The 15,434-nt window shown below is 34.4% G+C and overlaps 1 protein-coding gene across 1 annotated transcript; it reads left to right on the top strand.

The window, feature by feature from the left end:
- The first annotated feature begins 9,505 nt into the window (after positions 1–9,505).
- LOC116344593 lies at positions 9,506–10,922 on the top strand. The gene is made up of 2 exons (XM_031773188.1): positions 9,506–9,797; positions 9,869–10,922. Exon 2 carries the CDS (start codon positions 9,990–9,992, stop codon positions 10,545–10,547), a length of 558 nt encoding a protein of 185 aa, XP_031629048.1. The 5' UTR covers positions 9,506–9,797; positions 9,869–9,989; the 3' UTR covers positions 10,548–10,922.
- Positions 10,923–15,434: the final 4,512 nt, after the last annotated feature.

The following is a 15,434-nucleotide window of genomic DNA, read 5'->3' as shown; positions in this document are numbered from 1 at the left end:
ATCAAAGCAATAAGTTAAATATGAGTAATTAATTTGAGTTTTGATTTAAATAAGATAGGTAGGTGAATAAATAAGTAGTATATAGGATTTCTCAATATAAGGGATAGTAGATTCTATTTAATATCATTGTCAGGCACTTTCATCATCGTAAATAAGTGGCCTCTCAGAAAATCACAGCATATCATAATTTTAGTCCACGGATCAGGCCCAGATCTCCATATTACCCTCGATCGATCAACTGGGGTTGCGCTTTCGTTTTTTATTGTAATTGTCCGATAAAAAGAAAGCACAAACAAAAATTCTCCCTTTCTGTCACAGAATGGCCCATGGTCCAAATACTTCGTCTGGTAGTTGTAACAACTTTTGACGAAATTGAAAATGCGATAGTGATGGGTCAATAAACAAAGTTGCATAATTGAATGCCCTGCATGCATTATTGAATGGTGACATAGTCGTGTGCTCAGTAGAATATGTCTTTAGTCGGATAAATTCAGGATTCCTTAATGTTCTTTGTCCATTATTCAAATTTATTTGCGACATAAGATGAGGCGATTTATATTTGCCAGTAATGATGGAATGAATAAACAATACCGAAGCGTTCACTCTACGGCGAATAAGCGTGGATAATTCAAAATTCATGCAACGTTCGGTGTATGGTCGAAGAATATAGTCCCCGTTCATTTGACGAAGAAAATCACCGTTCAACAGCATAATTATTTGTTTCTGTGCGCTTTCTACTTGTCTTTTTTGTGTAGTATGATATGGTGACCAAATAGTGCTTGCGAACTCAAGATTTGAACGAACCAGCGCCATATATAAAATTCGTATTATGTCTTTGTCGAAATAGAAAGATTGTCGCTTTACAAATTGCAATGCTGCGTTCGCCTTATTACAAATGAATTCAATATGTGATTTAAAGCTTAGTTTTCTGTCGAGGATCACACCAAGATCGCGGATTTCATCCACACGTTCAATTATTTTGTCACGAATTGTATATTTATTCACTATGGGCGATCGTTTTGTATACAATGAAAACAGCTTACATTTGCTGTGATTAATTTTTAAGTCGTTATTGTCACACCAGTCCAAAAACATATTGATTGCTAACTGTAGTTTTTCCGAATCTCTATGATCTCTAATTTCCAATGCTAACTTCTTGTCATCGGCAAAATTTGAATTGTGAACGCCAGGCAGGTTAATATTAGAATCGTCAAAGAAAATGATGAATAATAATGGACCCAGAATAGTGCCCTGGCCAACACCCGATAAAACATCAATGAGATCAGATTTAGATGATCCTATTTTAACGTATTGCTTACGATTATTTAAGTAAGAAAATAGCCAATTTATGATGTCATTGGAGATACGAAATTTTGAGATTTTTTGAATAAGTTTGATTGGATTGACTGTGTCGAACGCCTTACTAATGTCAGCATAGAAAATATCAAGTTGAGTTTTATTTTCATAGGCCCTATGTGCCAGTGTAGTTATTTCCATGAGATTTGTCTCTATATTCCGATTTGATACGAAGCCATGCTGGGATGCCGATATTTTAGATGGAATTATAAGTTTGAGATAGTTATGCATAACCCTCTCAAAAACTTTGGCCAATCCAGGTAGTATATTTACTCCCCGGTAATTTTCGATGTCAGTTTTGCGCCCATTCTTGAATATGGGTATTATTTGACCCATCTTGAAGGCATCCGGATAGACTCCATTTCGAATGGATTTATTAAATAAGATACTCAATGGCTCAGCTAGAAATTCCGCACATTCTCGCAAGAAAATAGGTGATATGCCATCGTTGCCACTCCCCTTATTAACATCCATGGTAATTAGTACATAGTAGACCATTTCTATGGTAATTTCAATGGTATAACAACTGACATCATTTCTACTTGCCAAAAAGCTCTGAATGTTGAAATCCCCATTATCATATTTTTCATAAACCGTTTGGAAAAATTTAGCATAAAGATTAGCCTTCTCTTTCTCATCTGACGCTTGCTCATTTCTGTAAATAACAGTTGATGGGATATTATTTGAAGTTCGCTTACTTTTAATGTGACGCCAAAAAGATTTCGGATCATTCCTGAGATTTGTTGCTTGCTCACGAAGATAATCGCTGAATAGTTGTTTACGATATGATTCAAAATCCTCTCGAGCATTCAAAAACTGTTCATTTATTGGAGCAATGTCGATGTCTGTCTGCCCTCGAAGTGTGCATAGCTTCTTGAAAGTTTTATTACGTGCATTTTTCAGACATGCCAATTTCTTATCAAACCACCTTGGTTTATTTGAAGATCGAGCTAAAGTTGATGGCACGAATTTCTCAAATGTGTTATAAATAGTATTGTATAGGTTCGTTGTAATAATGTTTATATCATTGTTGTCATAGTTCATTTCTTTGCCAAAATCCAGATCCTTTAAATGATCTCTAATTAAATCATAATTAGCTTTTTTGAAGCAGAAAACTGCTTCAGATGATATGTTGTTTTCAATGCGTGGAATACAATCAACAGAACAAAATAATGGAACATGGCTTTTGTCACTTTTAAACGACGGAATCATTAATATTTCAGCTCTGGTAACCACAGCAAGCTCAGGACTATTGGTGTAGATCAAATCCAGCACATTTCCGCAATTGTTTTTAAAATTGGATAATTGAAAAAGACCACAGTTGAGCAATCTGTTTGTTGCTTCTCTCGCAATGATCGACTTTGCAGACTGTGACTCACCGATCATTGGCAGATAATCAAAACCAATTCCGGAATCATTCTCATACCAATCAACGGAGTTTCCAAAATTGAAATCCCCATATATCAAGAGGGTGTCTGACCCCCCTATAATCTCACAGATATATTCAATTGCATCAACATGGGACTTGTATGTGTCCAAAGTAGCCGTTGGTTGAATATATAAACAATAGATGTAAGTAAAACTCGATGATAATGATATTCTTACACAAATCGCTTCCAAGTCTTTTATTTTATCGAATGAGTATTCCTCACAGCATAAGTTATTGAGCACTGCTATAAGAACTCCGCCTCCTATTGAGGCCGTATTTGCGATTGTAGTTGATGATCTATCTTTACGATATACAGTATAACGACTGTCCATAAATTCGGAGCTTTTACGCGAGTGGTCCAGCCACGATTCGTTAAGTAAAATAATATCATATTCAGCTGATGCTGATGACTGAAGCAGATCGGGACATTTGTGATTAGAAATCCCGTCAATATTTTCGCAAAAAATATTCAAAGAGCTTTTTAACGATCCGACGTCAAGGTCCTCGTTGCGGAGTTGTGACATGGACTTATCCGAAAATTTTGATCGAAAACCCTATTATTAGATGTCCCATTGTCGGTTGACAAGTCAATAATTGACTTAGTTTTGTGTACAAAATTCTTAATTATACATGACGATGGCCAAAAATTTATTTTTGTGATAATACTTGCCACTTCATCGTTGACATCAATTTTGAAAGAAACGAAAGACAAAGCAGATACATCACGAGTTCTCGGCACCAGTCGAAAAACTTTTATGTTGCTCAGAAGTGGTTTTGGAACGCCTCTTGTGGCCATATAATCAAGAATCATTTGACATGATGTGGTTGGTTTAAATTTAGACAAATAAAACTCATTCGTTGCATCATTAATCGATTGATCAGTTAAAGATGTTAATGATTCCCCTTCATTCTCATTCGAAGAATGACTATGTGCCATTGTGTTTGCACTCAATGCTGTCTTAGTTGCATCATTCAAAAACAAGTCAACCGCTTGTAAGTTTACAGATGAAGGGTCCAATAAAACACTTTCAATTGATGTTGTTTGCAATACGCCATTATCTTCGTTGTTTGTTTCTTGAGCTCCGAAAAAGTTACTTGCCAAATTATCAGTGGTAATCGATTCAATAAGTGTAGCGGAGACGTCCGATTTTTGTGTTTCAGGGGCAAAATTATTCAAAAGTTCACTCGCACTGCTTGAATGGTCAAGTGAACTGAGATTGTCCATGATTTTAAGTACCGAATTTTCAGATAGAACTGTGACCTTTTCATCAATTTGATCGCATTTCTTTTCAATTTTATCACATTTATCTTGAATTCCGTGTATAAGATCAATTGATATTGCTTCTGTTAAGGCTGATCCATGTGATGCTGTCAATGCCGAAGTGGCTAAAAATTCACTTCTATTGTCCCGAGCAATTGTAGACATGGTAGAATGAATAGTTGAAACCAATTCATTATTCTCAGTGATTTTATTTCTCAAATAGTCAAGAGATGCCCAGGTGTTGCGTTCAAAACCATGGAGTAATGAAAAAATATCAGAATTATCCGTTGATTGTGCTACGATCGGAGAGTGCCCGAAGTGAAACGTCCAATCCAAAGGATCAGTTTTGGATAATTTACTGATTGGTGTATTTAGATGAGTTGTGCTGAAATTTGTTTTTATTTTTGTGTCTGAAGTAAAGGAATCAATCCTTTTGCTTAAAGAATCAATTATTAATAATAAATCAGAACTCTGATCTGATTGTGTCTTATTGTTTGAGAAGCGACTATCTAATTTAGCATGCAGATCAATGATGCTATCATATAGTTTCTTGTAATTTTTGTCATTTACACTATCACAGGATATGGGTATTGCTGAAACATTAATTTCGTTCTTATTTATTTTGTTACAGGTATCAGTTGAAATATTTTCAATTTTCGTTAATCTTTGGGAAATTGTATCGAACATTTCATGAATGTTTTTCGACGAAATTAAAGCTAAATTTTTATCACCGTTACTGGTTTTGTCATTTGTTGTCTTCAAGTCATTCTTCAGTTCATTTTCAAGAGATGGCGTTGACAGTCGTCTCTGTGTAGATAATCTGGGGTTGTTTTTGTTGTTTTTGTTCTTTGACATATAGTCGAGACACTTTGCACAGATGAACACAACATTTGATTCTGACGAGATTAAGTTTATAAATGAGCTTTGTGTCAGACCAAAACACTTCGAATTAAATGTCTGATCGCAACGAAAGCAGTTAATAACAGTTCGTCCCACAGTTTTTCTATTGTTGAAACAGCTGTCAGTACATACGTGTTCATTAATCATTGTTGTTGTTGTTTTTATAATGAGATAACACAAACACAGTCAATCAATTTGAAAACAGTAAAATATAAGTTTTAACTATAGAAAATTAACTGAACTTCATATGATTCAAATGAGAAACGATTTAATGCACACACTACAGATAATTTTAAGTAAAGACGAATTGATTTCAATTTAATAATTGTAAAAAAATCACAGACTTGATAAGAGATAACAACACACCTGTCAAAGTGACAGCAATATATATATTCTGGCAAAAAGTGATCAGGATTAAAATCATCAGCATCTGGACCCCAAATATCTCGTCTTCGATGCATGTTATAAATCGACATCATAATGAATGCATTTTTCGGTACTGTACAATTGCTGATTGGAATGTCAGCTCGGGCTGCAATTAACGGTGCGGCTGGAAATAGACGCATCACTTCTTTGATCACACGATCTAAATAGGTTAACCGTTGCAAGTGTTCGTATGACGTCTCTTCATTTTGAGCATCAAAAACTGTTCGCAATTCCATATATACTTTTTTCTGAACATTTGGATGCATTGCAACAGACGAAGTAATTGATCGATTAAAACTTGCGGTGATTTTATACGATTCGCACGAATCTTCGGAGATGATATGCTCGTCGGGATTGACGCGAGCATCATAGTCGGCTTTTTTTATTTTGAATACCTGAAGGAGATAGATAAGCCATTTTTTTATTCGATTGATTCGCTAATCAAAGAGTTTTCCTCAAAATGATGCGGGGAACGAAGCCTAGAAAAATTAATAGTGGAAAGAAATGTTCGAAATCAAAAAAATGATCTAAAGAACGTACCCGATTCGTCAAACTGTGTAACTTATTCAAATGCTTTTGCTCCTCTTAATACATGTCTCTCCAGCGATAATCAAATTCCATTGGGTCCAAATGTGCGTAAAACGATTAACGATGGTCTCAAATAGCCTATAAGACAATGTATTTGGAGGTTTTATTGTGAAAAGTGATCAGATAGAATGGAAGGTGTCTTACACTTCAATGCCACGGAGGAAATCGCTGTTTTTGTTTTGCTGAATTTCCAAATCAAAACCCATTGCTTCAAAAGTCTATCAGTCTATCAGTGAATAACTGCTATTAACGACCACATCCCTTTCAATGCAACACAAACTGCGGCAAACGATATATTTCATCTGATTAATGAAAAGAAGATAACCACCCAATGGAACATTTCGGAGCTAGGTCCTATTTTCCATACAAAAACGATTCACATTCAAAATATTTTCAGCGACTTCATTACAAAGGAACCTTTTTATACACGATTTAAGTGAAATTTCAAAAATTGAGCACCAATTACCCGAAATCATATCTAACGTGCAGGAATTCATGTACGGCAAAATGTTGAAAGTCGATCCATCTACTTCTTTGCTCAAATTATCCAGCAAAATTATCTGTCTTCGCATTAAAAATGGGCATAAATGATTGCAAAATCTTCATATTGAAGGCTGGGTTGATCATTTTACGAATTGGCTTCCATACACGCGGCTCTAATGAATTTGATCATTGAATGTGAATTAACAGCAAATATTTTAAATTTCATGGTGAAGCTTTGAATGTGAATGATAAGTGTAAATTGATGAAATAAGAACGACTGACTACATTAAATGAAGACGTAGATTTAAACAAAAACGTAAAAAATAAAATGTCTTACATACGTAAGATGAACTTTTCCGCACTGTGATCCACAACATGCATTTATTATTAATACGTATCTTTTACCGTAAATATGAATTCATGAGAAAACTGAATCTTATATCAGTTTTGCGATACAAATAATTTTTAATAGATTTTTCAATGCCTGTATGATATCGTAATCATGTGAAAATGTGTTTCAGTAACATAAAGTATGACTTTTGGAAGATAAATTGAATTTTTCCCATGGACATCACACCAGACATGACACTTCACTCTATCAACCAAAGTCGCTCAAAATCTAATGGTTTCTATTCCTCGGCACCCCCAATCAACCTGTGTAGTCAGATTTTGAATTACTTTTCTGGTTTGAAAGTTATGGTGTTAACAAATTTTTGCGTACAGGGTACAGGGTACACATACATTCGGACATCGAAAAAACGCTAGATTTGTGTTCCCCGACCCCGAAAACACCCAGAAAACGACCGATTCCAATACTTTACCTTACACACTAGGTGTGTGCGGAAAAGTAAAATCAAAGTTCTTACATCTAACTGTTAAAATTCCGGCTGGACTCGGATAAAATTGATGCACAAACGGCTTGCTCAAGCACGATGGTGATGTGAGTATTGTTTTCAAATCGCCTGGTCTGTCGAGATTGATTAGTAGAGCTGGTCCAATATAAGATTTGTACGGTGTTTCGGTATGCTTTGTAAATTCCCTGATTTCGTTAAACATTTCGGTTGTTATTTTTCGAAATGTGAGATGAGCATTTCCAATGAATGGATATACCGGTTGTCCGATATTCAAATGCTTTGTGAACATTTTATAATTCAAAGTCGCTATTCAATTGTTTGATTCTTCGTGGTTCCTTTACAGGCAGTTGTCATTTGTCTTTTTTTTAAATCAATAATTTGAGGGGTGTAGAAAAACAGTAAATGTGATTGGACGCAGAAAGTTTGTTAAAGATTCTTCTTCAATGCTGAATATTCATGAGAAGATTTTGACTCGTTTGCCAAATTGATTGCATCCAGTCTCAGCATAAATTCATACCATTGAAGCTGATTTTAGATTCATTGAATATTTTGTCGGAATATTTCTCCCAAATCGAAGTTTTACTCACCCAAAATTGATTGTCTGTATCGAATTGCCCAGCACATGTCAAGTTTTATTCCAGTTAAAGTATCAAAAATAACTTAAATGATAACATATGCCATACTAACTCAATTGAGCTATGTTTCTCTGCGAATTATTTGGCCCACTTTCCTTTCTCACAAAGAATATGTACTTGAAACGTTCAAAGAACAAATATTTTCAAACGAGAGAAAGAAAATTTGTGAGTCGACTCTGGAAATATTCACAGCAGAACATTTTCGCAAAAATCTTTTTAAATTTAAAAACTTTTTTTCTTTATTTCTTCACAATTTGAAGTGTTATTATAATTTCAAATGTCATATAAGTTCAATATTTATGAGCTAAACAATTGCAAAGATCTCAGAATTGCACGAAACATCAATTTCGCTTCATAGCAAAACGCAAAGGCAGTGGAATGCCAAGCGTTCAGTTGGCGCTAATTCAATACATTATATTTTGCTATGTGAATGCACAATACGAATGATACGTAATTATACTGTGTGCTATTATGATGTCGCTGGGAATAAAATTGAATTAACGAATCTCACTTCTTCTTGCTCTCGCTCGCAGATACATTTATAAGTGAGAACAGTAGGTAGATTCCGTATTTACATTCTCAGCAATACAAATATATTATTATTAATTATTTACGGTCTATCTATTTTAATTGTTGTGTATAAGAGAATATTCATTCAGTCTCAAATAAACTGAAATGAGGAAAACACTTGTAAGTGTTGTAAAATTGTATATTTATAACTCAAAATCAATCATATCTCTTGAAGAAATGTTGTGATAGACCGGAGACCTTTGGAGTTATTCCGAACACATATAGTGACACTTTAAGGTAGTTTGTTAGTGTTAGTTGCTGTAGCGGGAGTAGTTGTGTGGATTCCAACGTACTTTTCAATCCGTTCAATTTATCGACCGTTTTTTATCAATTCTATAAAGATTGTTGAATTCTTTTACAGATGATTACGCTTACATTGTATCAAAATCGCTTACATTGTATCAAAATCAAGTTCTTCTCACAAAATCACCTTGATCGGTACACAAGTTTCTTATAGGTTCTTCAAGGTCTTATAGGTTACATATAGTTGACTTACATATTTGAAACAATGTTTACAAATATTTTTTTTGTACGGAATCATCTGTGTTATTCCCAGCATGGAATTTATTATTGGCGAACGAATTTAAATTAAAATCGGACAATGTAGAGACAAATATACAGAGACCACAATGCCTTTCATGATTGCGTGCAAACTCCGACAAATAAGAACCAAAACACTTGATCAGAATAATTGGTGTACAACAATAAATAGTTTGGTGACACTGTCATAAATTGGAATTGGGTGTAAACTTGTCTTTTAATTCCAATGAATCAGCGCGTAAACCGTGCAAAAGATAGTGATTCACAGCGAACGTCGTTCACAGTGTTGTGATTCACAGTGGCAGTTTCACTACACAAACAAGTCGAAAGAGCACCGCGAGAGCAACACATATCAAGGTTGAATTTGAATACATGTAATATTCATATGTATTCAAACCAGTTTTTGCAGCAAATGCTGAAATCGCATATTGAGTAAGACGTTCACAAAGCAGCGCATATCAGTTAAACTCAAGCGTTCAACATAAAACCATTAGTGCAAAAAAAATTCCAGATTTTAATGCATTTTGTTTTTTCATAGTGCATTTTACAAATAATGCTGTTTTAACATATATTTCAAATAGTGTTTAATTTAAAGTTTTATTGGCGCCATGAAATTCATCATGTAGCATTGCACAGAGTGAGATGAATAAATAAATGCATCGCCGTTTTTGGCCATTTTGCGATATTTTGCAACTAAACTATATTTTTCAGCAAGAAAGCTTGCTAGTCACATATTGGAATAATTTAAATTGAAGGTGAATGATATTTTTATAGCAATCGATTTATTTACTGAATTCCTGACATTTTTCGTTCCTTTTATTTTTAGATTGATTTTTCGCGCATAGATTTAGCTTTATATTCATCGAAAATTCTATTTAGTAACCACCAGACTTTTGCGAAAAAACGCGACTTTTAAAATCTCTTGGAAACGACCAATAATAGCAAAAATGGAGAGTGAAGTAGCGAAAATGTTGAGCGAAATTATAGAATCGCATCCAAAAAATGATGCAAACCGAGAAGAGCGCAATAAAGAAATGTCAAAACCCGAACGTCTCATGCATTTGTTCCTGAAGATTGTGAAGTACCTCACAATTTTGGGCATTGTGTCAATGTTCAGTACAGCTCTAAATTACTACGGAGAAGCGATTGGAAAGGGTTCGAAAAATAAAGATAAGGACAATGAACGGGTGCCGTACACGAATTTCCAATCGAGACCATATGATCCATATTTTCATTCATACGACATTTATTATCCACAACCGTATAGACCACCATACGTACCAGCGACACCACCAAGATTTGCAGATAATCCAGCGGGAAATGCTTTTGGAGCACCAGTTTCATCAGTAGATACAGTAAATAGATTTGACCTTACGCCAGACACAAGTGATGAAAAACCACCAGCACCAGTATTTCAATGTAAAAAATGCGATATTCCTGAGTACAAAGTATACGATCTGCCGGCAAATGTAAAGCATGCATTGAAATTCATTCGAATTGGATGAAAATGTCAACGTGCCAAAAAATACCATTGTGATAAAATAGTTTTGGTAGTTAAGTGACAAAACTATTTTTTTTTTCGGCTTTTAACAATGAAATTGATGTCTGAAATTTAATGTTAGACGACAAATAACAAGTTTCTTTTTTATAAGCAGTAAATTCTTTATAAGAAAGGAATGTAAGGTGTGCGGAAAAGTATAAAGTGATGTAAGAAGAGATTTTGTAGTATTAATCGAGAGAACCAGTTTTTATGTTTTAAATATTTTGCAGCTTTTTCTGTTTAAATTAATGTCATACAAGTCAATAAAAATAAAGCGATTTTTGCTTATGTGTCTGTGTGAACAAATAAAACAAGTTATTTGAACTTTTATCAAACCAGATTTTTGTTTACATTTTTTTCGGGAAATATTTTGTCAAAAATTATTTGAAGAAAAAACCTGTGAGCAAATTGACAGTGAACATCAAATCTTTGAAATCTTCAACTGATATCGTTGAAGAGTCAACTAAATCCCCATGGTAACTAAATGATCGCACTGGTTACAATCTGCAGTTGATTTTTGTGATCACAAACACTGCTCTTCTATTCACTCAATGAATTCCGTTGCTTCATTGAACTAAAATCGGTTTGTTGTGTTGTTTTCTTATTTACAAATAAATCATAAACTGCCAATCTGTGTGAATAAATTTAATTGAAACTAAAGTTTGGTATTTTTGATAGAATTTTTTAATATTATGAAATTTCAGAAAAAATACAAAAGTAACAGTAACTTATAAAATTGGCGTTTTTTTATTCCCATTTCATAGAACAGTATACATTTTTTTCAATAATATTCTACTCGAGATATGTTCAACCATTTTTCGTTGGACTTAAAGATGTTTTCATCGATCTGTCCCTCGGCAATTTGAATTTCAACGTTGACATGAGTTTTATTCAAAGTCAAAATCTTTTGAAAATTCACCAAATCGACGTCAATTTTGTATATCCGTATTTTGAGTTGAGTTAGTCGTTCACCGTATTTCAGAATTTCCTTTATTTCTTCCAAATCGAAGCGAAGAGATTTAAATTTCAATATCTCCAAACCTGGTAAGTTCTTGACTATTTCGATGATCAATTTGCCATAAACGCCACCCGGACCGAAGAATGTAAGTTTTTTGAGCTGCTTCAATGTTGCCAATCCACTTATGCTGTCTTTCAATCCATGATGATAACCATTGATTGCCAATTCTTGCATCGACATTAAATTTCCGGCAATTGAATCGATAAATTGTTTGGTCGAGTAATTGTGGCACCGAAAAGTTAAACTTTTCAACTGATGACATTGGCTCAAATTCGCTAATGAAGTCTTATATTCACTTTTAGATCTGTAAATGAAACAGGAATTGAATTCAATAAGATTTGGCAAGAGTTCGCCTAACTTGAGACGATTTGAATTAATATCCAGACAAATTCGAATTGTCAGACGCTTGAGTTGTTGGTTTCGCTGTAAAAAGGAAATAAGTGCCACATTTGGATCAAACGAATTCGGAGATTCTTGTCCTTTGGCATTCGCATCAAACCGAGTTTCGGACAATATCACATCTTCTAAATTCGAAGATAATTCCATGTTTGTCATCGGGACACGTTTGATACTCAGTTTTTTGAGCGCTTTAAATTGTGACAATCCTTCTAAATTGACATTGAGGTCGTCAAGGAATAATTCGGATAACGTATCACTGCAATGCTTCGAAATCATTTCGAGTATGTCATTTTGCGTATCAATTTCAACCGAATGACCATTGAACTCTAGGCATCGAATTAAATGACCGAACGACTGTAGAAAACTTGGCACATGTGCCAATGGCAAAATTACTTCAATTTCGTGGGCAATATTTTTGATGGAAATCTATTTGAACTTGGATGGGTAGCATTGTTTGGCATTTTCTTGAAAACGAATGCACGTTTCGGCCGCACTCAAAAAGTCATTCACGTCCTTTAGCTTTAGTAAGATTACTTGAATGTAACCGCCTTCGAGCACGTTTATAATGTGCCAAGGTAAGACTTCAACCAATTCACATTCGCCGTTTGCCTCACTCAGCTTAATCTCAAGCGATTTCAGTAACTTTTTCTTCATTTTCACGAATGCAACAATGATCGCGATGAGTATGACGATTAGGATAAACCACCACATTTTGATGCTGAAAATAAATGGAGGAAAATATTTATTTAGTAAAAAACTTTTTTCCCACTTTTTATGAAGGTATATTTGCTTTAAACTAGCTCCTTTTGAATCGATTTTAGACAAGACTGTTCCGGACGAAAGAAGAAAAATGAATGACTTTGAAATTCTGGAAATAAATTGAAACCCATTTAAGTGGTCCATGTATGTTACATTGTCATTAATCATTTTCGAGTCTATTTTCAAATATTAACGAAACGAGTACTTCCAAGCTCTTCATTTGCTTTAATGACATATTCTCTTACTACTATCTGCAACCCTTGTTACCTGGAACATTGTTCGAATTTATTATTTATGTTTTTCGACGTCAAGATGTCGCCAGTAATAACTAATTAAGCATGAATTTCATAATTTCGAAGTCGTTATGAAGTCATTAGATAACCTAATTTAATGTTATGTCCCACAGTCCAACATCAGTCCCTTGAAATCCAATGGATATAAATTGACTACATCTACTTCTCTTGTTTCATTCGTTCAAAGTTTTTCTGTGTAACATTATTTTAAATTTATTTAAAAGAAATAACGAGTTCGGTAAGTACTGGGTATTTTTTAATTTATAGTAATTTCAAAAGCAAAAATTCTAGTTTTCTAACTTAAAGCGTAATTTATTTTGTTCAGTAAATGTTTTAATTGAAGTATTCTTTACTTTCAATAGTGTCGAAACATCCAACATGGCTGAAATGATTTACAGCAATATTACGATGAAAAATGACTGCAGCAACATCGATTCAATTGCCGTTGATTTTGATCAAGAAATGGAAATAGATGACATAAACATTCCGCCGCCACGCGACTCCCCAAAACACATTTTAAATGCTCTTAACGATGATTGCATTAAAGAAATTGTGCGGCGAATAGAAACTGATGAAAATTTGTTGAGCGTAGCCGCAGTTTGTGTTCAATTCCAAGAAAATGTGAAAACATGTCTTCCGCAAAGCTTGAGAAAACTCAAAATCTCTGAAAATAAATCATCTCCAAGTACCTTGTCACTGGAACATTTGCCCAGCTTTTTGCGTGTCTTCGGTTATTTGGTAGAATCAATTGATTTGAATGTCCCCAGATCTTTTTATCTAGATATCAACATGATAGCTGATTTTTGTGGTGAAACATTAAAAGAACTAAAAATTGTTGCCGACTTCAATATTGATTCAATGACACGATCATCGTTCCAGGCTCTCGAAAAGTTTGAACTACACAATGCTGAATTTCATGCCTTAAACGTTATGTCATCGTTGAAAAGTTTAAAATTTTATGATGTTCATATCGAGTCTGATTGGCTTGGACGCGAGTTCCCCAAGTTGGAAGAGATTGAATTGGTATTTGTTTCGCACCTCAATTTAAAAGTACGACTCGAATTTCTGGCATGCAATCCACAGCTCAAAAGTCTGAAATTATGTAATCGTTACATAGATCAATCAGTTTTAGAATATATTGGCCAGCGAACAACATTGATCGAGCATTTAATCTTTTACACAAGATTTAATTTTGCCGATCTGGATTTTATGGCATTGAGCGGACTTAAGCATTTGAAAAGTCTGCATTTTTACAATTATGGCATTTCAATTAAATCGTTGATTCAATCATTTGCCGAAAATGTGGTACCACTTGAAAAATTGTGGATCGAAGCCAATCCCGATTATGTTGAGCATTTAATAAAACTTGAATCGATCGACGAACTTGTGGTGACCGAGATTTCTGATGAAATGCTCGCGCAAATCATTCAGAATTTGCCAGTTTTGAAATTATTGGTGGTCGTTTCGACAGAAGTCACAATTGATGGAATCAAACAAGCCCTGCGGTTAGGTCGCAGGTCACAGAACATTTGTTTTGATGCTAGACATTTGGACCTTGATTTTGATGAATACAGTTCTCTCTTGGCATTGGCTCGTAATCGCGGTTTAATGTTGGAAATTAAGACCTGAGGAATAAACTTCATCATTGAATAGTATCCCAGTAACCAGTATTTTGTAAGAAAACACAAATAAATTTTATACATAATAAATATCAAACAAAGTAATTGTTAAAAATTCAAATTCAGAGGTAGTGCGCCTGTTAATTTCCAGGAATTTTCGAACAAAACGACCGTTTTTCAAAAAAAAATGGACCAACACTCATACATAGGTGGAAGCTCAATCTTTTGTTCACTATTTTTTTATATTTCTTCGAAAAAATGTTTAAATTGTAGAAATTTTACTTTTCCGCACACACCTAGTGTGAAAGGGGAAAGTATTGCAATAGGTCAAAATTTACGAAACCTCAAAAACATGTTTTCTGGACGTTTCTGAGGTCAGAGAACCCGAATCAGGCCGTTTTGAGCATGGTTGTTGTGGGTCTGTTCCACGTCGTACGTCGTACGCAAAATTTGTCCATCGATTATCTCACGCCCCACAGAAGTTATTTAAAATCCGACTTCACAGGATGGTTGGGGGACCCGAGAAATAGAAATCATTAGATTGTGAGCGACTTTGGTTGATGGAAAAAAATGTAATGCCTGGAGTGATGAACCAGTGACCTATGAAAAAGAGTCCAATTTTCGTCCAAAAGTCATATTTAATGTAGACTTAAACTCTCAAAAATATGTATTGGCAGGTTTTTTGGCACGAGAAAACCGAATCCAATGTTAGTTTTGAGATACAATCAATTTTTGATACAACTTCCTTGAAAAAATCACAAAAA

Source organism: Contarinia nasturtii, unplaced genomic scaffold, assembly GCF_009176525.2.
Source record: "Contarinia nasturtii isolate CC-2019 unplaced genomic scaffold, AAFC_CNas_1.1 Cnas_scaffold_1095, whole genome shotgun sequence".
Classification (NCBI taxonomy): domain Eukaryota; kingdom Metazoa; phylum Arthropoda; class Insecta; order Diptera; family Cecidomyiidae; genus Contarinia; species Contarinia nasturtii.
This window is presented reverse-complemented; position numbering and strand designations above follow the sequence as displayed.